The 26016-nt window shown below is 43.6% G+C and overlaps 1 protein-coding gene across 1 annotated transcript in view; it reads right to left on the reverse strand.

Annotated features, from left to right (window-relative positions):
* LOC126448373 (sodium channel protein Nach-like) overlaps positions 1–19551 on the reverse strand; it is a 117658-nt gene extending 98107 nt beyond the window's left edge. Inside the window, exon 1 of the mRNA XM_050090996.1 lies at positions 19514–19551. Within this exon, the coding sequence (XP_049946953.1) occupies positions 19514–19551 (38 nt within the window). The remainder of the gene's footprint in view (positions 1–19513) is intronic.
* Positions 19552–26016: the final 6465 nt, after the last annotated feature.

Raw genomic sequence — 26016 nt, forward strand, 5'->3', positions numbered from 1 at the left:
CAGCAGGTAGTCACGGACGTCTTCACGCAGCAGGGCACCGTCTTTTACCAAACGGATATCTTCAAACTGATGCGTCGGTGGAATGATTGCATCAATGTTTACGACGATTTTGCCTGACTGGCTTACCGATTCTGGACTGTATGGCCTTCGATCGGAACATTTTGATCGCCTCTTATTTCTTCGACATCCGCGAGACGCCATTAGGCGAGGTAATAATAACTACACTAAAATGTGTTCTAGCGTCATCGTGAACTGTGATACAGTAATAAAGATGATAACTATTCCAGAAAAATGTGCACGAGACGTGAGCAGTCTTTAAGAATATATTTTGTTCCACCGCCTGTGAAGTGCAGAACGTCAGCACGGGGGGTGATGCTTTCGCACGACATTTCACGTTGCATAACATTTCCCCATGTTATGGATCATGTCCTCCAGAGCAGTTTGCAGCAGCGTGTGCATTTACTGGAAAATCTTCCTCTGTGGATCAACAACGGCCAGTGGTGGGCCTATTAGAACACACCGCTTTCTCCTACAGAATCCTGCGGATAAACAAAATTAAGTTCAAGGAACGATATGGCCTTTCTACATCACGCTGTCTTCAGGTGCTCGCCACTCAGACCAGCCCTATGTGATCCATTAGATATCATGCGGGCTGTACGTGTTACACAACAGGAGCACGTACCACTGCAGGATTTAATCGCTGTAGTCTGCAGATATTGCAGTATCGATCTTGCTCGTACGGTTGTTGACTTATACCACGTTGCTGGAATCTACTGTTGGTGTGTGATGACCATACCAATGGTTTTCAACTCCCAGCCCATAGCACACTGATTTTAGCCAGTCTCAGATCCGCCAGTAATCTGAATATGTGTTACGCCGCTCAAACGTTTCACTGTGCCATTCTGATTTCCTGAGATTGTAGTAGTTGAACATTGTAATAGTGTGTAGCATTCACACAACACAGTCAGAACCTCTATACCCAATACATTTGCCCACGAGGAATGTTATCGGCACTAAATAGTCTTGTACTTTAGTGCGCTATCTTTTTCCACACTGATTGACCTTACCTAGGCAAGGTGCTTTTTTAAATGTATATTTAATTAGGCTTTTATAATGTGCAGTTGAAGTCAATTAAAAGCTGTTGACTGACTTCTTCATGCGAGACCCAGCACCCACGGTATAGGCGTTGTTGGATTATATTATTAAATAAAACTCTGCTTGAATCCTAGTTTTATGTACCCACTCGTAGAGCAATCTAAAATTTGTGCAGCACGATACCCAGTTAAATAACATTTATTGATGATTGTGGCAGTGTTTGATGTGGCGGCTGCGTATGACAGCCGTGTCGCACCACGTTGTCTTCATTGGTGCGAGACTGTGAAGGAAATGCTGCGCTGCACAGTGACGTGATGGCACTCTCAGTACAGTGCAATAAGCCACATTAGCCGGTTCGGTCGCTGCTGGAAGGAGGCTTCTGGAAAGTGAAGGTACTGAAGGTGTTGTTCTTCGGCTATCCAAGTCAAATTCAATTGATATTTGCCTATCTGCGGTTCTGTTTGTTTTATACTTATTGTACCACATGTACAACTTTTCTATATTGTTTATACTCGTATATCATACGAAATATCTAGCAGATTCGTGTAATCTAGTAGTTATGCAGTTTCCCAAAGTTCGATCAATTATTCGTCAAAGTTTCATCATCCTGTTCATCCCGTAACCTAATTTATTCTAGTTCTTGTCTATGGAGTAATGCTAAAGCCTTTCTTATCCAATAAACTGACTTACTGAACATGGAATCTTTTATGTTTGATTTTTTAGTACTTTTCACCTTAATCATCATTCCTGCTATACCTTTATCAAGAGCAACAGTCCCAGCGTTTTCAAAGCATTCGATCTGTTTCTGTCTACAAATCTAGTGCTCAGCCATCATTGGTTGGTCATCAAACTGACTGTTCCATAGTGTTTTCGAGAACGTGTCTAGAACAGTTTCAGAAGCGTGTGTGTCTCGTCCGCTCATTGCAGAGTTATGTTCCATACAGTTTGTTAACGGTTATCTACGTTTCAGCACTCTTTATGCCACAGCTGTGAAACATACGTACCAGTGAACTGAGGTTTCCTCTAAATCTTGGTGCTACATCTGCAAACGACCTACCGCAACGTCTCAACATCCTTCATGCGTCAGTTGTGAAACATACGTACCAGTGAACTGAGGTTTACTCTAAATCTTGATGCTACGTCTGCAAACAACCTACCGCAACGTCTCAACATCCTTCATGCCACAGCTGTGAAACACACGAACCAATGAACTGAGGTATCCTCTGAATCTTGGAGCTACAAGTGCAGACGACCTACTGCAATTTTTATGATTGATATTTAACGGTAATTGAGAAATTTCGCATGTAAACTCATTTCCTACCTCAACTAATTAAAGGTTTTCTTATGTTATCAAGGAACATAGCTTGTCAATTCACCAGTCATTGCATCTGTTATCAGTGATACCAATTTATTGTTTCTGCTGACTTGTGGAAATGAATATTATGCTAGCCTGGTTGCTTAGCTGAAGTACTTCAATCTCTGATACTTTTCTCCAAATAAGACGCACCACGAAGGAATATCCAAATGGGACGGAAATAAAATGGCACCTCAGACCATCACTCGCACTTGTCGCGCCGTGTGGCGGGCGACAGTCAGCTTGGTAACCCACTGACGTACGCGACGTTTCCAGGCATGTCTTCTCTGGTCACCGAGGCTCAGTTCAAAGCGAGACTCATCACTGAAGTCAGTTCTACTCCAGTCAATGAAGTTCCAGGCCAGAGACGTGTCTGGAGACAACCCGTACAGCGTGGAATACCAGCCTGACTGTCTCTCGCCATACGGCCCGACACCCAGCAATGATGGTTTGACATGCCATTTGTTTTCAAAGAAGGCCTCCTTTGGTTGTCATCCGCGGTATCTTTACGGCACAGCGGTATTCAACTATATTCTGCTCCCAGTTTTGGCGCTGTTCACGGCAAGCCACCCTGGGATTATACTTCAGCAAGATAACGCCTCTTCGCACACTGCGAGAGTTTCTATTGTCTTCACGTTTGTGGAACTCTTCCGTGGACAGCAAGGTCGCCAGATCTCTCCATAATTGAGAAAGTTTAGTGCCTTATGGGCATGGCCCTCCAAAAAGCTCGGGATTTTGATGACTTAACGGAAGCTGGCACAATATCCCTCGCGAGGACATCAAACAGCTCTGTCAATCAAATTAAAGCCGAATAACTGCTAGCATAAGGCCCGTAGGTGGAGAAACGCGTTACTAATTTACTTAATATGTCAGTATACGAAGCTCTTGCTCTTGAATAAATGATCCAATTTTTCTGCGATTACATCATTTGTTTGTCTTTACATGTACGTCACATCTACCGATTTCCGTCCCTTTCGGAAATTCTTTAATGGTGCGTTTTTTAGTGTACTTCTAGTGCTAAGTATTAATGTCTTTTTTTTCTTTGCAGCTTCTTTGCAGCTTCATCCATCCCAGCTGAAAAGTATCCTAGACCAAAGAGAATAAAAAGACCATAAGGTGTGATCGTTCCCCACATTGTCAGCTCTTAGTATACTTTTAAAGCCCTTAGAAAGATCCTGCAACTTTCAATCGTATGTCATAATTCTAATTAACCACAAACTAGATTGTCACTGAGTCAGAACTAGACACTGATTGATAATTCTAAGAAGCGACACTGATTACAATAGTGTGGTCAGTATCGACAACATTGGCACAACGAATCAATTTCGGATTTTGTAAACTCAGCGGCTAGCCACATAAGAGATGATCAATGACGGGGTTGCAGCTACAGAGAGAAGAATTAGTTCTCTGTTCACTTAAGTTGGTTAGGAAATACGAAGCCTCTATTCTTCTGTAAGTGGTACATGTGCTGCGCTTCCATACCTGAGGTCTCTCCAGTCTTTGCCACATATGCAGAACATAGGAGAAGTTTAAAGCAACAGATGATTATTTCTGCCAACATTTTTTCTACGACTTTATCTACACCGATATGCGTCTTTAATGTTCCTCTGTAAGACTTCTCCTCAACAACTGCTAAAACCACGTCTCTGATAGTTGATGCTGGAGGCGGAAGATACAAGAAACTCGATGATCTCGTAAAACCGTAGACTTTAGATCTCTTCTTGTGCTTTATAGGTAATTTCTGGCCACCTATACACCCGCTCATTCATCCAATGCTCATTTTGTCTGCTGTTGAACAGCGCGTAGAACGCATTCACACGAAGAATTGCAAACCACAGACATTCTTCGTGGAGTATCCGTACAGACAATTCGGATCTACTAATCGACAAACGTTCGCCAATCACCAGCTGTTAAATTAATTACAAAAAGAACCGACTTCACATTGCGTTAACGGGAAGAAGTAATCTGATAGCGTAACTCATTCACTTTCTTCCACCGAGAGAGGTGGCGCAGAGATTAGCACACTGGACTCGCATTCAGGAAGACGATAGTTCCAGTCCGTCTCCGGCCAGTCACCTTTAGGTTTTCTGTGATGTCCCTAAATTGCTTCAAGCAAACATCTGGATGGTTGCTTCAAAAGGTCATGGTCTCTTTCCTTCCCCATCATTAAAAAAACATCCGAGTTTGTGCTCTACCTCTAATGACTTCGTTGTTGTCGGGGCTTAAAATGCCAGTCTTCCTTCCTTCTTTCCTTCCTTCCTTCCTTCACTTTATTGTGCGTTACCAGTAGGTCGACTGTTCGGTAGAAGTTACATATTTTGCTCGCATTTTAGCCCGCCTTTCTCCTCATGTACTCCAAACACAACGAAGCTTACGATCTCCTTTGCATATTATTCCTAGCTTTGCTCTCTAGCTTCAGCTTCAGTAGGCGAAAAACTTTTCTTATGCTCCTGAATGGATTTTTCCTTGTTTCTCAAGCTTAACATAGATGCCTAATTTTTTACAGTCGTCCGTCCACTCTGATTTCGGTTTTTTGCGGCAAAAGGAAATGTAACCAAACTGACTAGTTCCCTCCGTCTAAAGTACCCATTTAACGTGTTAAAAAAGTCCCTCTATGGAAGACCTGTTGTGCTGGGTTGGACTTTTTTTATTTTACGTCAGGTATGCAGTGTTAATGCTCTTCTTAATGAAGAAATTCTTACTGCTTGGAACAGTGACCGTCTTAGAAAACGACTTAATTGTCAGTTATTATATACGCGGTAGTTGCTGTACGCAACAGCTGTGGCGCACTAAGAATCCCAAGTATAAACCTAATCATTTGTGTTTTGAGTTAAGATGGGTTTTGATAAGTACGCTCTATTCTAAAATGGAACCAGTGTCCAAAGTTATAGTTACTCTCCGTATTATATCGAGCATCACGTTCATTGGGTCTTTACAAAAGAATCAGGTAAGAATATCTTAATTCAACGAGAAATATTAATGTACTTTTTACATAGTCCCCTTTAAAAGATTTAAATTCCAAGAGTATATATTAAGTTATGCAAAGAAGTACGCAGACGTGTCAATTCTTACCTTTCAAGCCAATGGACGCCATCCTCCACAACATATTTCAATCCATGAATGCTCGATTCTTTCAGGTAAGTCTTAGTAACGGTTCTCCATGTACTACCCGCCTATAAAAAAAGGGTAATATTGAGAAGACACATAATAAAATTGTGGGATACTTATCGATTGTATTGCAAATCAGAGACATAAAATTCTTAAATCTTCTTCACTATACATTACGTGTATACTATCAACAATGTTTTCTACGTCTTCGCCAGAATTTGCCCGTCGAGACAGGTAGAAAACAGTCCATTCACGATGCAGCAGTATTGACTCCGAAGGTGGATGTAATTTTTGTCGCTACAACTGTCAGCTACGCTAAAGCGACAGAGTAGCGTATGCCACCTTTTATGAAATTTATAAGGTCTGTTCTGCGTGTATTCATACACTGCTGGAAAAAAAATTAGTACACCTTTCAGTAGTTTACAATTCACTCAGGATTTACTGTTGCATCAGTGTATGTGGAGTATGTGAAATGATTACATTTACAGATCAAAAGCACAAGCGGTTCTGAGGTACCAGGCATCGACCCATGCCGAAACACCCATATTAGTACCTGGTGTAGCCTCCATGGGCGCCAACGCAGGTGCTAATTATGGCAGCCAGTGGATCGTATAGATGGCGAATGCCGTACTGGGATACGTTATGTCACGCCTGCTCGACCTGTTCTCTCAGTTCTGTGAGAGTTTCTGGTTGATGAGCCACATGAATCACTTCTCGTTCCATCATATCCCACACGTGTTCGATTGGGGACAAGTTCGGTGATCGAGCTGGCCAGGGAAATGGCTGCACGTCTTGCAGAGCACACTGAGTTTCACAGTCAGCGTGTGGGCGAGCATTATCCTGCTGGAACAACACACCTTCCTGTTGCAAGAACGGCAAAAGAACGGGTCTAACAACATTTTGCACGTACCGGGCGCTGGTTAACGTCCCCTACAGAAACATCAAAGATAGAGAGTTGTAGGCCGAGTGGTCTAGGGCGCTGCAGTCACGGACTGTGCGGCTGGTCCCGGTGGAGGTTCGAGTCCTCCCTCGGGCGTGGGTGTGTGTGTTTGTCCTTAGGATAATTTAGGTTAAGTAGTGTGTAAGCTTAGGGACTGATGACCTTAGCAGTTAAGTCCCATAAGATTTCACACACATTTGAACATTTTTGACAGTTGTATGTTATCGCACACCAGACCATAACGCTTCTGGTGGGTCCAGCGTTCCTTGGACGAATGCATTCTACGAGACAGCGCTCACTAGGTCTTCGTCTTACGCGCAAACTACCACCATTTTCATCCAGGCAGAATCTGCTTTCATCGTTGACGACCACGGCGCGCCATTCCGTCTTCCAAGTGACCACCTGATGGCAACAGTCGAGCCACGCACGTCGATATTGTGGATTGGGTGGAAGACGGGCTAGAGGTACGCATGCTAATAACCGGTTCGCAACAGTTCGTGTTGACACGTCTGGGATCACAAGCTCTCTTATCTGTGATGTGGTAGCCGTACGATTTGCCACTGCTACCCTTAAAAGACGAGGGTTCTGGTGGGCGTCTGCGCTGCGTCGAGGCCCAGAACCTCGTCTAAAGGTATGAGAATGTTCACGTGACCACTGATAAAAGCATCATTGCACAACTGACGCAGCGCCTACAACTTGTGTGACAATTCACTGAAAGGAGCATTCCGCTATTCGGAAGGCCACAGTTTCACCCCTTCCAAGCTCGTTCAGTTTGCTGTAGGAGGAACGAGTGTGTCTCCGTGGCATAGTTCCCTGCTTGCATTACACGTTTACACCTCATTGAGCCTTCTAGCTGTGAGCATTCTCTATTAAAGGGTAGACACTGGTGGAGCTCTGGTAACAATGCTGTCACGATATCTGTTGGCAGACGACGTTGAAACCATTACGAGTACATCTACTATCCTCCAGGTCGCATATGCTGTCATCGGATAAAAGTCGACGTCATCTTTCCAGTTGTACTAATTTTTTCCTGCCGTGTAGATTACCTTCCCATTAAATCTTGTTAGTTAATCCCAAAAAAGTAAGAAACCAGCACAGTTTTTGCTGGACGAGTCTGGAAAATTACTTAGAAATCGTACTCAGAATGTCGTAAACCATGAACTCAAATTTTCTCGCAAAATAGTGCCTTAGGTAATCGGTTAAATGCGCAGGTATGAACTCCCCCATCCTCACCTACCTCGGCCTCGTCATTGACCGTCATGTCACCTGGATCCCTTACCTTTGCTCTATACAATTCAAATCCCACAACCACCTCTGACTCGTCAAACTCCTCTCTGGCCAGACATGGGGTTTGAACCCTTCTACCGTCCTCCACACCTACAAATCCTTAATCCGTTCCATCCTCTTTTATGCCAGTCCCACCTGGATATCTGTCCCGTCCCCCCCCCCCCCCCCCGCAGATTCTGTAAGTCCCTCCAGATCCTCAAGCGCCATGCACTCCACCTCGCCTTCCATATACGCCTCCTGTCCCCCATGCGGATCCTCCACGACCTGATCGCTTTCCCCCATCTGCTCCTATTCCTCGAACATATCTGCATAGTCTACAGCTCCCACTGCCTTGATCCCCTCATCCCCTCGTTGCTCCTCTCCTCTCCAACCCCCACCCTCTTCTGCACCTTCACTGTTGTCCCCTCCCTAACCTCCATCTCTACACCCTTCATCTCCTTTCCCATGATGGCTTCCATCAAATCCCCCTCCCAAATGATGCCCTCTGTTCTTCGATTTATCCCTCCTATCCACTCTGATCCTCACCTCCCCCTCGCTTCCTCTGTCCTTTTCCTGGGCTCTGTATCCCCTCCCTTCCATCCTGTTTTTTCCCCACCTACCCTCTCTCTGCCTCCCTTCTCTCCCCCACCCCCAAGTGCTTTTGCATTCCCCTCCTCTGCCTTTCCCCACTCCCTCTCGCGTCTGCCCAGCCTCTTATGAGTCCTCATTCTCCATCGGCTCCTCCCTCCCCCCCCCCTCCTACCACTTCGTTTTTCCTCTCCTTCCCCTTTCCCATCATCTGTCCAGGTTCCCCCCATCTGTCCTCGGCTGTGGTGTGTCATCTTTGTGCCAACTTTTTAGTGCAGTGTTTTAAGTGTGTTTTCAGTGTTGTGCGTGTTTTCCAAAGTGTTGTGAACAGAAATCCTGCTGTCGCTGGGTGTGATTTTTATATCTCTTGCGAACAGAAACCAGACTGTCGCCGTGTTTTTTAATTGTCTGTCTATTATTTTACCTGTTTGCTTCCTGTGTATTTTATTAGCATCGCCAACCCTTTGTTTTATGTTTTGAGTTCCACAATTTTCCGCCATTTTACCATTTAAGTCACCGGCTTTATCGCCTGCTTTTATTATTTATTATCTTCATTTTTTTAAAAAAATTCTGTAGGCTGAGGAGCAGTAGCTTTTTCTACTGAGTAATCAACTCGCCTTATAGTGAGACTGTAGTATTACCTTTTTGTGAGTAGTTACTGGCTGTTTCTTGTAAGGCTTGGCTGCAAACAACGAGTGCGGCTGCGTCATAAATTTTTCGGGATGTATGGATGACAGGCGATTCCTCCGCAGTAAATCCTGCCAAATAAATGTTATATCAGCAGGCACAAGGAAAATGCTCTCGTTTTAGCTTAAATGGCATTAATACAGCGAACTAATTTGGCGAGAGGCAGTCGCAAATTTTGACCGATTGCAAGACAACAGGAATAGACTGTGTCTGGTTTTTTGAGCCTAAAAACTAGAGAACAAGCAGTAACTGCGTAAGAGGAACTTGCTTAAATTATATACGTACTTTATCTGAAGAAAATATTTATCATCTTTGTAAAATTGGAGACACAAGAAACCTTTTACGTTAAGGTCAAGCAAAGCTGTCGGAAAGGCAGAAGAATACTGTAGGACGCAGACTCATGGACTGTACTGAAGTACTAAGTAGTACATCTGGAGATTTACATGCCAGTGACAGCTGTGTACAACCTAGAAATTTTAAAAGCTTTGTGCGTGATTTGTCATTCCCCTTCTTCACCTACCATAAGCAAAGCCTTGACCAATCCGAAAATATATTGAACACCCCAGTCCTTTATTACGGACGGTCATTTTAGAAGAGAAATGCCATTATCTGCCTCTAGCACGCGAACTGGCTAAATCAGCCGGACCCAAAATTTAATATAGCCTCTGAACACGGTGTAACGTGGCATTTTTGACATATAAAAATAATTTCCACAGAACACTGATTGACAGAAAACATCCTACTACTGACTGTAGATCGAACTGCGAATCTTCGGCTCTCCAATTTTACACTCACCGTTTTTACATCACGTTTACTTGGTTGTAAATTTCGACTTATTCGTACAAAACTATAACTTGTAATACTGACGAAGAATTCGTTAATCCTGACTAATACAGATACAATCAATATGAGAACAATGTCTGACAATCCGTTTATACAATTGATCCATGCAACAGGTGAAAAGAAAAGAAAACTTTCAGATATCAGAGAATCTGGTATAACGCAACTCAGACTGGCGAAATGTTTCACGTCCAACACAATACTATCTCAAGAGCACATGCTGCAGTACTTCAGGTTGTAGAATTTGTATTCCGGCTTGACTTACAATCAAACTTCGTCATATTCCTTCAATATGAAATAGGATTTTAATCTAATACCAAAATTCTTATAGTGGTTTGTTCTTATTTTCATGGACAATGTCGATACAGGTTCACCGTAGAGCCACGTAATGATAACATCCTTCGCTTTTAGAAGTGAGTCACTCTGAAGCATTCAGTTACTTCCGCCGCAGTGACGTATCTCCAGTACTTTTGCGAGGAAGGGTAATTTGATCCATGATTCAGTTACATATAGTGCTAGACCTAGTGCAAGTGAAGCTATGGCTTATCGTATCAACTTATCCACCTCAATGCAGCCTGTCGTTCGATGCTGTAATATTATTATCCACACCATATACAATTAAACATGTTGTGTTTAAAATTACTCTATGAATATTAGCATTACTATTTTGATTTATTTGCTTACATTAGATTCTTACTTTTACTTCTCACGATGACATCACGGATATTTTTTTCCTTACATGTAGGTGCTGACCAACCTAGACACATACAAACCCGCTATTCCACATGCCAAAGATGCAGCGACATTTTAAAATGATTTTGTGATGTCTTCAGTTGATATTTTCTTTATTTGATGTTTCTGTTGTACAGTAGGACATCAAATAAGGAAAATGTCAGCTGAAGGCATCAGAAATTCATTTTAAAAAATCATCAAAGCCGCGGGTTCTATCACAATGAAAATTACACAGTTGTTGTTCTTTTCATGGACAATGTCGATACAGGTTCACCGAAGAGCCATATAATAACATCCTTTGCTTTTGGAAGCAAACATATGAAACAGGAAGGAAACAGGAGTACCAGGCTATTTCAGTCTCTTCTCGAGAAGAATAGGAACGAGGAGCGCCGATTTCAGCGCAGTGCAAATCACGCTGTATAAAACTTTCAGCAGAGTTTGTCATTTAGCTCCACTACATACCTACAAAATATCTTGAGCGGAGCATCCTTTGTTAAATAAGCCACCAGATTTTCAAAATTTTTTATTACATTTCACTATTATTATTGGGGTCTCCATGAGGTACATCCAACTCATTCTTGATGTCAAGCCTGTTGGCGCAATGGTTGACAGATTATACTGGTGTCCCAGAGGGGTGAGGTTCAAATCCTCATTCTGACTCAATGACTTAATTTTTTTGTGGTTTCCTTGTTTCATGTGAGATGGCCTTCCTTCTCCTTTTCATTATCCAATAAGAGCTCAAGCACCGTCCCTAAAGAAGGGAACATAGTCGAGATGTTTAACTACCCCCTACATATCTCTCTGAGAATAACTTACTGGAGCTGCCAGCAAGTATGGGGTAAACTGCCGTACCCTGTCGTAGGAACCGATGTGGCACGAAACCAAATAAGCTGCAAAGCTGAGTGGTCAGCGCGACAGAATGTCAATCCTAAGAGCACAAGCTTGATTCCTGGCTGTGTCGGAGATTTTCTCCGCTCAGGGACTGGGTGCAGTGTCGTCCTAATCATGATCATTTCGTCCCCATCGACGCCCAAGTCGCCAAAATGGCGTCAAATCGAAAGACTTGCACCCGGCGAGCGGTCTACGCGACGGGAGGCCCTAGTCACACGACATTAACATTTACTTTTCAAAACAGCTCAGAGTTAGCAATTTATACTCCACTGCAAACTCCACAACTTACAAAATGTTTGCATCGATTATTTCTGTGCATTAAGGATAAGACATGGTCTCATGTCAATATGATAGGTAAATGTAAGACTGCTACTCATTAGGCAATTATACGTACATTTAACACCGTCAAGATTCATCTACATATACATACATACTCCGCAATCCACCATACTGTGCGTGGCGGAGGGTACCTGGTACCACAACTGGCATCTTCTCTCCCTGTTCCACTCCCAAACAGAAAGAGGGAAAAATGAATGCCTACATGTCTCTGTACGAGCCCTAATCTCTCGTATCTTATCTTTGTGGTCTTTCCGCGAAATAAAAGTTGGCGGCAGTAAAATTGTATTGCAGTCAGCCTCAAATGCTGTTTCACTAAATTTTCTCAGTAGCGATTCACGAAAAGAACTCCTCCTTTCCTCTAGAGACTCCCACCCGAGTTTCTGAAGCATTTTCGTAACACTCGCGAGATGATCAAACCTACCAGTAACCAATCTAGCAGCCTGCCAGTATTATTCATCAATGTATGATTCTCATAATGCGTCCTGAAAACTTATAGACGCGTTCTACTAGCTCCCAATAGGATACTGGGAGACAGAGGGAGAGAAGAAGCACTTCTGTGTGGAAGGGGCGGTAGTTTCAGTATTGCTTTTAGTCCGTTGCAAGTCTAAACAGGAAAACTGCAAAGTGAAGTATATTTTTCAGAAAACAAACATTGAGGCACTTTAATGACAGCAGCGACATTTACTGAGAATTAAATTGTTTGTGCAGCTGTGATAACATCTTTCCCTGGAAATAAGGATTCCCACAATGCTTTCATACATAATGACCATGTTGACAAAAATGCTAGGTTTTTGTTTTACTTATGATTATGGCCTCTCGATTGGTGTGTTCTTTACACATTTCCACTCTTATGTAGACCAATGAAACACTTTTGCTGTGCGTCGTTATGCAGCTAAAGTTAGTACACTGTGGTATGAGTGCATCACTCATGTTCAAAGAAGAAAATTGTACCAACCGTTTCTCTAGCCCATGCTCCCGCCTTTTCGTGGGCATGAGTTAGCATTCTGCTGAAGAGCGCGGTAAGGTTACAAGCTCCCTGGGAGACACAGCTCCGCGACCGGCAAACGCGTGTCGACTGGCACGACGGAGGCCGTTAATCGAATGCAGAGAGCCGGCACGAACTTCGGCGAAATCTGTAAACGTAATTATAGCCAAATTACCCATTAACCCTCGTCACGCAACACGAAGCGACGGACGTCAGATACAACCGCAATATGGCGATACCTTTGCCGCTTCCATTTGCTTCTCATAAATCATATACGACGATCAAATCAAGATTTTCGGTCTTTTGTAATTTTGGGGTACTGGGATGGCCTACTACCTTCCGATAAGTGAAGCAGCTGACATGTAGTATTCCACAACGAACTTTTCACTAATAAGTGTTATGAAGAAATTTCGTCGTCGAAGGATGTAGCATGATGAAGTCGTGCTTTATGCCACTTTTCGTCAAGAGATTGTTATTTGGACAAGAAACAGAGATTCTTGTTGAAACACTTAACATACTATGCGCGGGGTAGCCGTGCGGTGTAGGGCGTTTTGCCACTGTTCCCGCGGCTCCTCCCGTCGGAGGTTCGAGTCCTCCCTCGGGCATGGCTGTGTGTGTGTTGTCCTTAGCGTAAGTCAGTTTAAGTTAGATTAAGTAATGCGTAAGCTTAGGGACCGATGACCTCAGCAGTTTGGTCCCATAAGATCTTACCAAATAGATGAGAGCTTGCTGAAAAGCAATACTTTCGAATCTCTTGTACAAAAACTTTTAAATAAAATAAACATTATTAAAATTTTACATCTTTATTCTACTTTAACTTCTCTCCCGATTTAAGTTAAATTATTGTGACTGAATTCTATCTAGTTATTTGAATGGAAACTTTCCCAATATTTTAAACCATATATGTCCCACACTCCCAGGTATAAATTTATTTATTATTTTGAATTCTCTAGTCTATAAAACAAGATGATAGACAGTTACAGTTCATAAACATACTCTGTCTGCCTCTCGATGTCGAAGTCACTACATGGAACAAAATTTCTGTGGCTCTGCAGAATTCCGGCGATCGTCGACTCTGAAAATTCTTAAAATAAGCAGACGCACAACAATCGTACGCTGTGGGGAAGCCGTCTTGGGTGCTATGACGTACTCCCTTTGCAGCATGGGAATCAGTGACCAAGCTGTGCTTTAAATTCTATAAAAATTCAGAAATTAATGTCTCAAAATAGTGCATAAGCGACCGTGGTGCAGGTTCTACTGATTTCCCAGGATATAAAATTCACTATACACCGAATAATGTTCCAACCACAGACAAGGGAGAAGTTAAAAACAACGAAAGAATTAAAGTACCTTTTCCAGTCATGAGTCTACCCCGATAGCTGAATGGTCAGCGCGGCGGTCTGTCACACCAAGGGCCCGGGTTCAATTTCCGACTGGGTCGGAGATTTTCTCAGCTCAGGGACTGGGTGTTGTGGTGTACTCATCTTATCATCACCAGTGGAAGGCAACGGGAAACCACCATTGGAATCACTTCCCTAGACGCTCATGCGGAGGACCTCTCTGACGAAGCTTCCCCCATGACAAGACCTGCCGTAAGACAGAATACAAAGTTAAAAGTTCCAGTCAAGAAATTATATCTCTCCATAAATGATCTTCATAGCTACATTTCAAGACACATCGTCCTCTTGTATGAAACAGAATGTTATCGTAATTAATCAAATTACATTCCGTTTTCAAAATGGCAGCTTACAACAATGCCGTTAATTGCAGTTCTGATGTTATCCTACTCTCCGCAATTGCTAAATCCGAAATAAGTAAGCTCATACATAGTATACGTAATGTTCCACATTCTATCGATAGAGTTTTTATATCACGAGTCAGACATAATCTTTCTCTATTGCAGTCGTAATGAGTCTTTGTTCTGAACAGATCATTTGCGCGGTCACGCATAAGCATTTGAGCTGAAAGAGAAAAAGGTGACAGAAAAAGTGCGATAGCACACATCATGCCTACATATTTGCAGCGCTCTGCATTAGAGGGCTCCGACTTGTAGCGTGTAACAAGGCACTATGTAACGTAACTATGTCGTTGCGCGAGGAACAGTGTTCTGTAATAGAGCTTCAAAATTCGCAGAGCTCGCCCACACATGGAGCACCCTCTCCTTCAGTGTGACAATGACGGACCACGCACAAACACTGCCACATCTGCAAAATTCCAACACTTTGATATCACTATCAACTATCATCCCCAGCACAATCCAATTTTCATCTGTTTAGAAATCTTAAAAAACGCCTTCGAGGACTTAATTTTGATATTGATGAAGTGGTGCAACCAGACGCGAGGTTGTGGTTCCATCAACAAAATCACAGACTCTACAATGATGGTATCAACAAACTGGTCTCTCGTTTGAAGAAATGTGTTCATTGTTGAGAAATAAGTATATAGGCTTGTAGAATAAAGACGTAGAGCGTTAATAGCGTCTGTTTTATTTTAAAAGCCAACGTCCTTGCAGCAATAGTAACACCGGTTCCCATCAGATCACTGACGTTAAGCACTGTTGAACTTCTAGTTGGGTGGGTGACCGTACCGGTCTGCCAAGTGCTCTTGGCAGCCACGGTGCACCCAGCCCTTGTGAAGCCAATTGAAGAGTTACTTGACTGAAAAGTAGCGGCTCCGGTGACGAAAGCTGACAATGGTTGAGAGAGTAGTGTGCTGACACACCGCCCCTCCATGTCCGTATCCACTGACGCCTATAGGTTGATAATGACATGACGGTCGGTCGGTCGCGATGGACATTACGAGGCCTGTTCGCACGGAATTTCTTATTTCAAAGGTAGTGAGACTTTTCACATAAAGGAGTCGAACGTATTACTTTTCACCACGCCCTCGTACATAAACACAGAACATATACAGGGTGGCCCATTGATAGTGACCGTGCCAAATATCTCACGAAATAAGCATCAAACGAAAAAACTGCAAAGAACGAAACCCGTCTAGCTTGAAAGGGGAAACCAGATGGCGCTATGGTTGGCCCGCTAGATGGCGCTGCCATAGGTCAAACGGATATCAACTGCGTTTTTTTTTAAATAGGAACCCCCATTTTTTAATACATATTCGTGTAGCACGTAAAGAAATATGAATGTTTTAGTTGGACCACTTTTATCGGTTTGCGATGGGTGGCGATGTAATAGTCACAAACGTATAAGGAAGTGTTCAGGCACATGTGTAACGTCAACCACGATCTGCAACAAATGATGATGCCCAAGTAGGTGTTTTAGCTGCTGTCGCGGCTAATCCGCACATCAGAAGCAGACAAATTGCGCGGGAATCGGGAATCTCAAAAACGTCGGTGTTGACAATGCTACATCAACATCGATTGCACCCGTACCATATTTCTACGCACCAGGAATTGCATGGCGACGACTCTGAACGTCGTGTACAGTTCTACCTTTGGGCACAAGAGAAATTACGGGACGATGACAGATTTTTTGCACGCGTTCTATTCAGCGACGAAGCGTCATTCACCAACAGCGGTAACGTAAACCAGCATAATATGCACTATTGGGCAACGGAAAACCCACGATGGCTGCGACAAGTGGAACATCAGCGACCTTCGCGGGTTAATGTATGGTGGGGCATTATGGGAGGAAGGATAATTGGCCCCCATTTTATCGATGGCAATCTAAATGGTGCTATGTATTCTGATTTCCTACGTAATGTTCTACCGGTGTTACTACAAGATGTTTCACTGCATGACAGAATGGCGATGTACTTCCAACATTATGGATGTTCGGCCCATAGCTCGCGTGCTGTTGAAGCGGTATTGAATAGCATATTTCATGTCAGGTGGATTGGTCGTCGAAGCACCATACCATGGCCCGCACGTTCACCGGATCTGACGTCCCCGGATTTCTTTCTGTGGGGATAGTTGAAAGATATTTGCTATCGTCATCCACCGACGACGCCTGACAACATGCGTCAGCGCATTGTCAATGCATGTGCGAACATTGTGGAAGGCGAACTACTCGCTGTTGAGACGAATGTCGTTACACGTATTGCCAAATGTATTGAGGTTGACGGACATAATTTTGAGCATTTATTGCATTAATGTGGTATTTACAGGTAATCACGCAGTAACAGCATGCGTTCTCAGAAATGATAAGTTCACAAAGGTTCATGTATCACATTGGAACAACCGAAATAAAATGTTCAAACGTACCTACGTTCTGTATTTTAATTTAGAAAACCTACCTGTTACCAAATGTTCCTCTAAAATTGTGAGCCATATGTTTGTGACTATGACAGCGCCGTCTATCACAAAGCGTAAAAAGTGGTCCAACTAAAACATTCATATTTCTTTACGTACTACCCGAATGTGTAATAAAAATGAGGGTTCCTATTTTAAAAAACGCAGTTGATATTCGTTTGACCTATGGCAGCGCCATCTAGCGGGCCAACCATAGCGACATCTGGTTTCCCCCTTCAAGCTAGACAAGTTTCGTCTTTGTAGTTTCTTCGTTTGGCGCTTATTTCGTGAGATATTTGGCCCGGTCACGATCAATGGACCACCCTGTATGCTTTAGGAGGACAGAGCAGGTTGTCGACTGTACCTTGATGATGCAGCCATCCCGGCATTTGCCTGACCTCAGTTACGAAAACAACGGAAAACTTAAACCAGGATGGCCCGAAAGAGAAAGCTCGATACGATGTTTTTGATATAAATACAATTGTGCTCTTCGTCGCTGCACACATCAAGCAAGAAACCCGCTCATGACACCGGAACCACTATACTACTGATATATCCTTTACAGTATCACCAGCCTGTACCAGACCGTTCGGAAAACCGACTCTTCTTGTCCTCCCCTCAATAGCGCAACCCACACGTTCTCGACAAGACTTAAGCCCGAGGAACGGACAGGCTAGTCCATTTGCCAAATATCCTCTTGTTCCAAGAGCTCCTCCACATGTGCTGTTCGCTGCGGTCGCACATTGGCAGTCATAAAAATTAAGTAAAATTCGAGTGCACACCTGAAAAGACGCACATCGGAAAGGCGTAAAGTGTCACAATGTTGACCAGACAGTGTACTGTGTTCAAAGATTTGGAGGTCCGTGGTTCCACACATAACACTTGGACCACCAAGACAATCGTGTGCGACGATGCTGAACGCACCCTCATATGACGAGGGGCGCGAACACGAAATTCACCTAGCAACGTTGTCGAACATGATAGTTTTGGTCTTGCAGCTGTTATGGTATGGGGAGGCAAATTTTGCATAGATGTATTGACTTCATTCCATTATCTTTACATCAGTGATCTGTAACGCATACAACCGTGCTCTTCAAAGACTGTAAATCATCTTCAAGACAGTCCACCTTATTTTTAATTTACTGCACATTTTGATAAAGAATACAAATTCAGAGTCAATTTCTGTAGAGTTTTGGTACTTCAGTGGTACATGCTGTCTTCTGTAAACACAATGAAGAAATGTCTAAACTTCAGGGGATACTGTGTAGGGAGGGGAGCCTGTTATCATCGTTTCATGGTTTATCCTAAAACAGGCCCAGTTATCCTATATATAACATGTATTTGATCACGTGTGGCTCCACATCCACGCGCTATGCTCTCACTAATTATCTCCACCAACCTCTATTTCCCAGTACTGTTAAGATGCAGAAGCTGCCTAGTGTAACCTCACCTCCCGGTTGTCTCCAGCGGCATCAGTGCAATGTGTGTACGGCCAACAGTTACCAGCGTCCTCTCCACCTCCGTTTTGACTCTCCGTACAGCACTGCCGAAAGGAGGCCCATCACACCGCGGGCTCAGCTCAGCCATGTTCATATTGGTGCCACCAGATCGGGACGCTGTCTTACTCAGGTCACCACATATGTTGTATGCCCCATCTCTTTCCACTCTGTTGCCTGCCACACCGCCTACCACTACCTGGTCATCTTTAGTGGAATTCTTACACAAAGGCCCTAAACTTTCACTCACGTACTTCAATCCGCCACCCGACTTGAAAAATGCTAGTGAACTGATATTCCTCCCCTAACTTCTCCTGTAACTGAAGACTTACACCTCTGCCATGACTGCTACGTAGCACCAGTTCTCTCTTCTTCCTAACATTTGCATTTTTCTTTCTATCCTTCCTACTCCCATACGTATAGCTATTCAAGTACTGTAGAGGTAAACTGATGCCACCTGCTTTTATCCTATCTAATTTAATTTTACATCACTACAGTAATAAAAATGTCTGCAATATAATGGATCCATTGAATTGTTTCCTACCACAATAAATTTCCTTTTATTTTTTGTTTTTTCATGTTTTTATTCAGGTTGCAAAACAGCCGCACTTTGATGTAAAGCAGCAAGTAAATAATCATTTAAAGTTTTATATTTCCAAAAGTAGGGTTACAATCTTTTATTTCAGGTATTGCAGGAGTTTTATTTCTTGTATCACCTTTTTTTAGAAGATTGTTTTCAGAGATTAATATTTTGTTCCTTATTGACCCTATTTGTAATGTAGCATAATTCAGACCATTAAGATATTTCTTGCGGCAACTTTCTTACCAATATTCATATTCTGTTAGTTTTATAGCAGTTTATTTCACCATAGATTTAGTTCATACTGTCCTCTCAGTTTATGCCATTGAACATCATGATTTTTCACTGAATTACCTTAACACTTACCAGCCTCCTCTTCCCATCCCATCCCACGACAGGTCCATTGTGCAAGCAGACAGAATAATGGCTTAATTTATCGAAATTTAAAGGTACCGGCGATAAAATAAGTAAATAAACCCAGTAACTCTAAATTATTTTATTCTAAGGTCTACATCTTATTTACTTACTTATCAGTGTTACGAGTAACGAGTTGATGCCCCATTGCTTTAGCCTGTTGAGCAGGAACAAATGACTGCATACTACCACACTCATTATATTTTCTCTCATCTTAATCTCACAAACTCTAACAGAGATATAGAATGGAGACGATTGAATTGGTGCACAGTCTCTCCCGAATGCCCTCTGTATAATTTTACCAGAAACAGTTTCATGACAACTACATCGCCTTTCTTCCAGGGATCCCTGCTTCAGATCCCTGAGCACCTGTGCTACTGTTACATATGGCTTGAACTGGCTTTTCGCAAAGCAAAGAGTTCATTGGAATTATTTCCTAGGAAAATAAGGAAACAAATCTGACGTTTAGTGTCCCGCCTAAGAGACGCCATTAACGATGAAATGCAAGCATAGGTTTTAGAACAATAGAGCAAGAAATTATACCCGGCCGTACCGAAGAAATCCTCCTGTTACTCGAATGACTTCACTTAGGACAACTGCAGACAATCCAGATCAGAATGGTCCGAAGGGCATTAGGCAGTGACGAGTTGTGTGATAAAGTACAAAAATGGCCTAGAAATTCGCCTATAGCTGTTCTCATTTCTGGTATATTATGCTATAGAGTTGTCCTGAAATGGTGACATTTAGTAATTTAATAAATTTTATATATTGTAGCGGCAACGCAGTTTAGGATAGGGAAAGTTAGTTTTGTGCGATATTCTGAGCACTAGTTACAGCCAAGTGCAGGGCGGATTGCAGTGAGTTACGCATACCAACAGTTGTGAAGTAGAATAGAGGCCACAGGGCCGTCAAATTGCTGAAAGAGTATACATAGCGGTTTTGTATGTCGCAAATCACATGCAGAAGGGGCCCAATGGCGAACCAAGCATGTTATGAGTACGTGACGCAAAACGGCGCATATGGCAAAATAGAGGTGCACAGCCGCATATAAATAGGTGCAGGTTTCTAACGATATTCATTCAAATGTGGCAGCTCTCCTGGACGGTGGGGCATGTCACACCACCAGCTACACGCAGCAGCACATGGGGCGCCAGCGTTCCAGTCCACAGCGGGTCACTAGTTCGACACTCTGAAGCCGACGTGGGGTCCATAGCCACCCCGCGGCGGGCCACTCACGGCTCATTACTGTGGACAGTCATCCTGGCTTCCAACACACGCCGGAGGCATCCCGAGGCGAGGGCTGCAGACTTGGACTCCGGATCATGAGCGCTTGTTGTCGCCGCAGTCTCAGCCATGCTGGCGAGAAGCACACAGCTCACCGCTTGGCAGGAATGCAGACCACTGAGTCAACTGCTGGCATCCTGATGACGCCACAAATTCGCTGCTGTACAAGGCCGACACACAGCAGTGTGTGCACAGGTCGCTGAGGCAGCCATTCTGTGCCAAGCCTTTATGCAGACAGCGAAGTGGTGTCCTCAGCATTGTGGGACCCAGTGATGCTGATCGAGAGGAATGGGAACAGTGTAGTTGGAAACACTAAATCACTTGGAAAGCTCAGATGTGTCTTCATACGGTGCCTACTACCTCTTCCCACTACATTTGGTGTTGCTATTACATTCAGTGGCAGAAGTTGCAGCTACATTTGGTCTCAGAATAGCGAACGTCGTCTGTCCAGTATGATGTTCGAGCCCACCACCTGTATTGCATTCACAAGATGTGGTGAACTTTGAACAGTTTTCTTTTCAGTGTTGGACGTTTTCTTGCCTTTGAGTGTTTTTGAGTATGGCTCATGGCAGACAATTTAGATGTTTTGATAGGCATATTTTTTTTTTGTCAGAATAAGTGTTAGTGTATTTGGGGCAGTAAGATTAATTACTTTTTGTAGCATTTAATTACTTTTTTATTGGTTTGAGTATGATGTTACCAAGTATGATGATACTGAGGGGGAGGGAGTTGGGTTATGCTTGTGCTTAAATGTTTTTTTTTCGCGACTAACTGGGAATGAAAGGAACACAGTGGCAGAGTCAGGGATGCAAGGTGTGTCGGAACCAGAAGTGGTGCGGATTTTGTTGGAAAAAATAGCACAATTTACAGCAGACAATAAGCAGTTGAGAAATGAATTAACATCTAGAAGTGAGCGGGAATCCGCATCTGATCAGTCCTTGTTGCCTAGGGTGAAGAAGATTGATCCAGCTGCCGCGAGTTTGATTATTCCGTTTTCTGGCAAGGCATCTGAGGATGTGCGTTCGTTTGTGGAGGACTCGGAGACTTCGGCTGTAATGAATGGTTGGTCTGATGAGCAGTTGTTACATATAGCTAAGATTAGATTAACGTCTGAAGCGAAAACATATGTAAGGTGTTTTAAGGCCTTAAGGAAGGCAGGACAGTTTAAGCAGCTAAAGGAAGGGCTTTTACAAAGGTACAAAAAAACAGAATAGCGCTCGGTACTTTAGAGAGAGGTTAAGTACAATGTCAAAGAGACAGGGGGAGACGATGGAGAAATTTGCAGACAGGATAAAGGAAATTAATGAGTATACTTATTAGTTGGGTCAGAGCGATGAAGCGAATAGTGTTCTTTGCAGGAGGCAGAGCAAAGGGCACTTGATGTATTTTTTGAGAGGGTTACCGACGCATATGGCACGGAAAGTGCGTGAAGGGACTCCAAAAGATTTGTATTCGGCCATTCAGCTGGCAGTTCAATGTGAGGAAAGAGCTGTGGCAACAAGGGTACTCGAGAGCAAACAGTGATTACAGCGGGTGTGAAATGCTTTGAAGTGTGGTCGTACTGGACATGTGCAGAGGTAATGTACCCAGACACCGAAGAATAAAGGAAGGGGTGGAAATTGGCAGCGGCGAGGATGAAGAAGTGGAGATAGGAGAGGTGGACAAGCGTTAAATGACAGAGGGGGCCAAGACCCACCTAAGGGAGCTCCCGTTTAATTTCAGTGCTACGAATACGTATGCAGACGTGGAATGTTCAGTGGTAGGATCCATAGGAACTAAAAAGCTTAAGATTATGTTGGACACAGGTGCGTAAGTGTCAGTGGCTACTAGAAATATAATGGGACGAAGGAAGCTAGACCCACCACGTTATGGGCTGCGTGGAGTGGGGGATAAGGAGGTCACGCCATTGGGGTTGGTGACAGTTGACTTTTGAGTAGACAAAGCCTGATTTAATGCATGCATGGAGGTAGTACCATGGGAAAGTGAAGGCTACAACATGATCCTAGGAGTAGATTTCTTGCATCAACATCATGCCAAAATTGATCTTGCACAACGAACTGTGAAACATGGTGGAATGTTATTTCAATTAGGGGAAACTGTTGCCAATGCAGAGCTGTTGCGAAGGGCGTTCAACGTAATGAACAAACCAATTGAACCGCGTACATTAGCATTAAGGCTTAATTCGCATGACTGTGTGCATAGTGGCACTGAGAAGTCGCTCTGGATAAGTGTGGAGTCAAATCTACATGTAAGTACAGTATGTGTTATTGAACCATTGGAGGATAATGAAGTTTTGGGTCCATTCGGTTGTTTTGTGAAACGTAGTGTTGTACGCGTACAGGAGGGGAACGACGGCAGAGTAGTTGCCGTGAACGTGGATGATTTTAGCGTTATAGACGCGAATTTGAGGAAAGGAGTTTCAGTAGCAAATTTGGATGTGCCAGTTGACGAAGACTAGTGTTCGAGAGGTAGGCGAAGCGATCAACCACTAACTGCCGCCGGCCGAAGTGGCCGTGCGGTTAAAGGCGCTGCAGTCTAGAACCGCAAGGCTGCTACGGTCGCAGGTTCGAATCCTGCCTCGGGCATGGCTGTTTGTGATGTCCTTAGGTTAGTTAGGTTTAACTAGTTCTAAGTTCTAGGGGACTAATGACCTCAGCAGTTGAGTCCCATAGTGCTCAGAGCCATTTGAACCACTAACTGCCGATAGAGCTGCATTGCGTGACAAAATTAAGCATTTGAAAGGAGGAGAAAAAGAGAAAATGGAAGACTTATTGTGGGAACTTAACGATTTGTTTTTTCCACAAGGGTCGTTACCAGCAACTCCATTAGTTCAACATAGGATACCAACAGGGAATGAAGCATCTGTTTACCGTAAACCATACAGAATGCTGAGGTATTTGCAGTCAATTGTGGAAGATTTCATTGATCAGCAGCTTGCGGACGGTATTATAGAACTTAGTAATAGTTGCTGGGGAGCAGAGATTGTCGTTGTGTCTAAAAAATCTATGGATGGAACTAAGAAATACAGGTTATGTTGTGACTACCGATACCACAGTAATAAGACAGTAACGGACGCATACCCCATTCCAAACATATCGGAGACTTTGGATCACTTAGGTCAGGGCCAGTACTTTTCTACGATGGATCCAGAGGGTGGTCCAAAAACTGCTTTCTCTACTCCTGGAGGCCATTTTCAGCACATTAGAATGCCATTCGGTTTGAAAAACGCTCCGGCAACGTTTCAGAGGTTGCTAGACAGTGTCTTGAGGGGTATGAAACACGGCAGGGTCTGGTCCTTTTGGATGATATTATAGTGTAGTATTTTCAAGTAATATGGAGCAACATAGACAGCGGTTAAGGGAAGTCTTTATGAGGTTAAGAGCATCTCGTTTGACGTTGAGCATGGAGAAGTATCATTTTGCATTAGAAGAAGTAAAATATTTGGGTTATATTATCAGCAAGGATGGAGTGCGAACAGATCCAAGGTTGGTACAGGCTGTAAGGGAATTTCTGGAACCGAAAACAGTTGAGGAAGTGCAGTCGTTCATCGAAATTTGCAATTTATATCGGAAGTCGGTGAAGGGTTTTGCAGATTTAGCACAGCCGTTGACACGATTTTTACGGAAGGGTGTGAAATTTGAGTGGACAGGAGAGAGTCAGAAAGCGTTTAACAAACTGAAAGAAGTGTTAACATCAAGTCCGGTTCTTGCGTTTCCAGATTTTGAAAAGGAGTTTATTCTAGCTGGCGATGCATCGAATCAAGCATTAGGGTGTGTTCTTACTTAGAAAATTGATGGGAAAGAACGTCCTGTAGCCTATGCGTCTAGACAGTTGAATGCAGCAGAGAAGAACTACTCAACAACAGAGAGGGAGATGCTTAGCGTAATCTATGGAATCACTTATTTTAAATGTTACTTATATGGGAGAAGATTTCGGGTAGTGACAGATCATGCTGCATTGAAGTGGTTGTTGGGGTTGAAGGATCCGTCCACCAGACTCGCTAGATGGGCTCTGAAGCTTAGTGAATTCGACTACGAGGTGGTGCATAATCCTGGAAAGAAGCACTGTAATGCGGATGCACTAAGTAGGAAGGTGGCAAAAGTAGAAGCCGTAGGTTATGACCTAGCAGTATGGTAAGAATTACAGGACGCGGACAACGATTGTAAATTGTATCGGACACAGTGTTGTGTTGGCAGAAGAGCCAACACCGTGGTACTAGTGGGGGCCGAAATGCACGCGTTTTAGCTCACGCAGGCTGGCGTGAGGAGGGAAGGACTCTACTGACGTGAGGTCTGGAACATGACAAGGAATTAGAATTCAGAAAGCGGACGTAATTAGTTTGATACTTAACTTTAATCCATTAATGATGAATGTCGCTATTGACGGTACATGATTCACAATATTGTCTGTTCAGAATTCATTATAATTACTGAATATGGTGCCTTGCTAGGTCGTAGCAAATGACGTAGCTGGAGGCTTGCTAAACTATCGTCTCGGCAAATGAGAGCGTAAGTAGACACTGAACCATCGCTAGCAAAGTCGGCTGTACAACTGGGACGAGTTCTAGGGACTCTCTCTAGACTAGACCTGCCGTGTGGTGGCGCTCGGTCTGCAATCACTGATAGTGGCGACACGCGGGTCCGACGTATACTAACGGACCGCGGCCGATTTAAAGGCTACCACCTAGCAAGTGTGGTGTCTGGCGGTGACACCACACACAGCCACAATTTAATATGTACGACGGTCTTCTGTTAGGGAAACGAGGTTAGGGCCAATGGTAGTGGTGCTAGCGAAGTTGAGCGATGGTCACGTGTTATCTTGAATGGAGGGTGTAGAGCAATGAATAGGAGAGTGGCGGAGAGGTATTGGTGGAGAGGTAGGAAAGTAGATGTGGATCAGTATATCAAGAATTGTATACCATGAGTTCAGGGAGCAGATTTGAGCTGGAAACAGATGCAGCTACAACGATTGCCAGAAGCGACATGTCCATTCTCTATGCTGGGGATCGATGTCTTAGGACCTTTCAGGTGAACACAATTGGGGAACGGATTCGTTCTGACAATAGTAGACCGCTTTTCGAGGTATGTGGTGGTGGTGGCTATGCCAAATCAACAGGCAGCAATGGTCGCGCAAGCATTAGTGAAGAACTGGATTTTGAATTTTGGTGTACC

Source organism: Schistocerca serialis, chromosome 1, assembly GCF_023864345.2.
Source record: "Schistocerca serialis cubense isolate TAMUIC-IGC-003099 chromosome 1, iqSchSeri2.2, whole genome shotgun sequence".
Lineage (NCBI taxonomy): Eukaryota > Metazoa > Arthropoda > Insecta > Orthoptera > Acrididae > Schistocerca > Schistocerca serialis.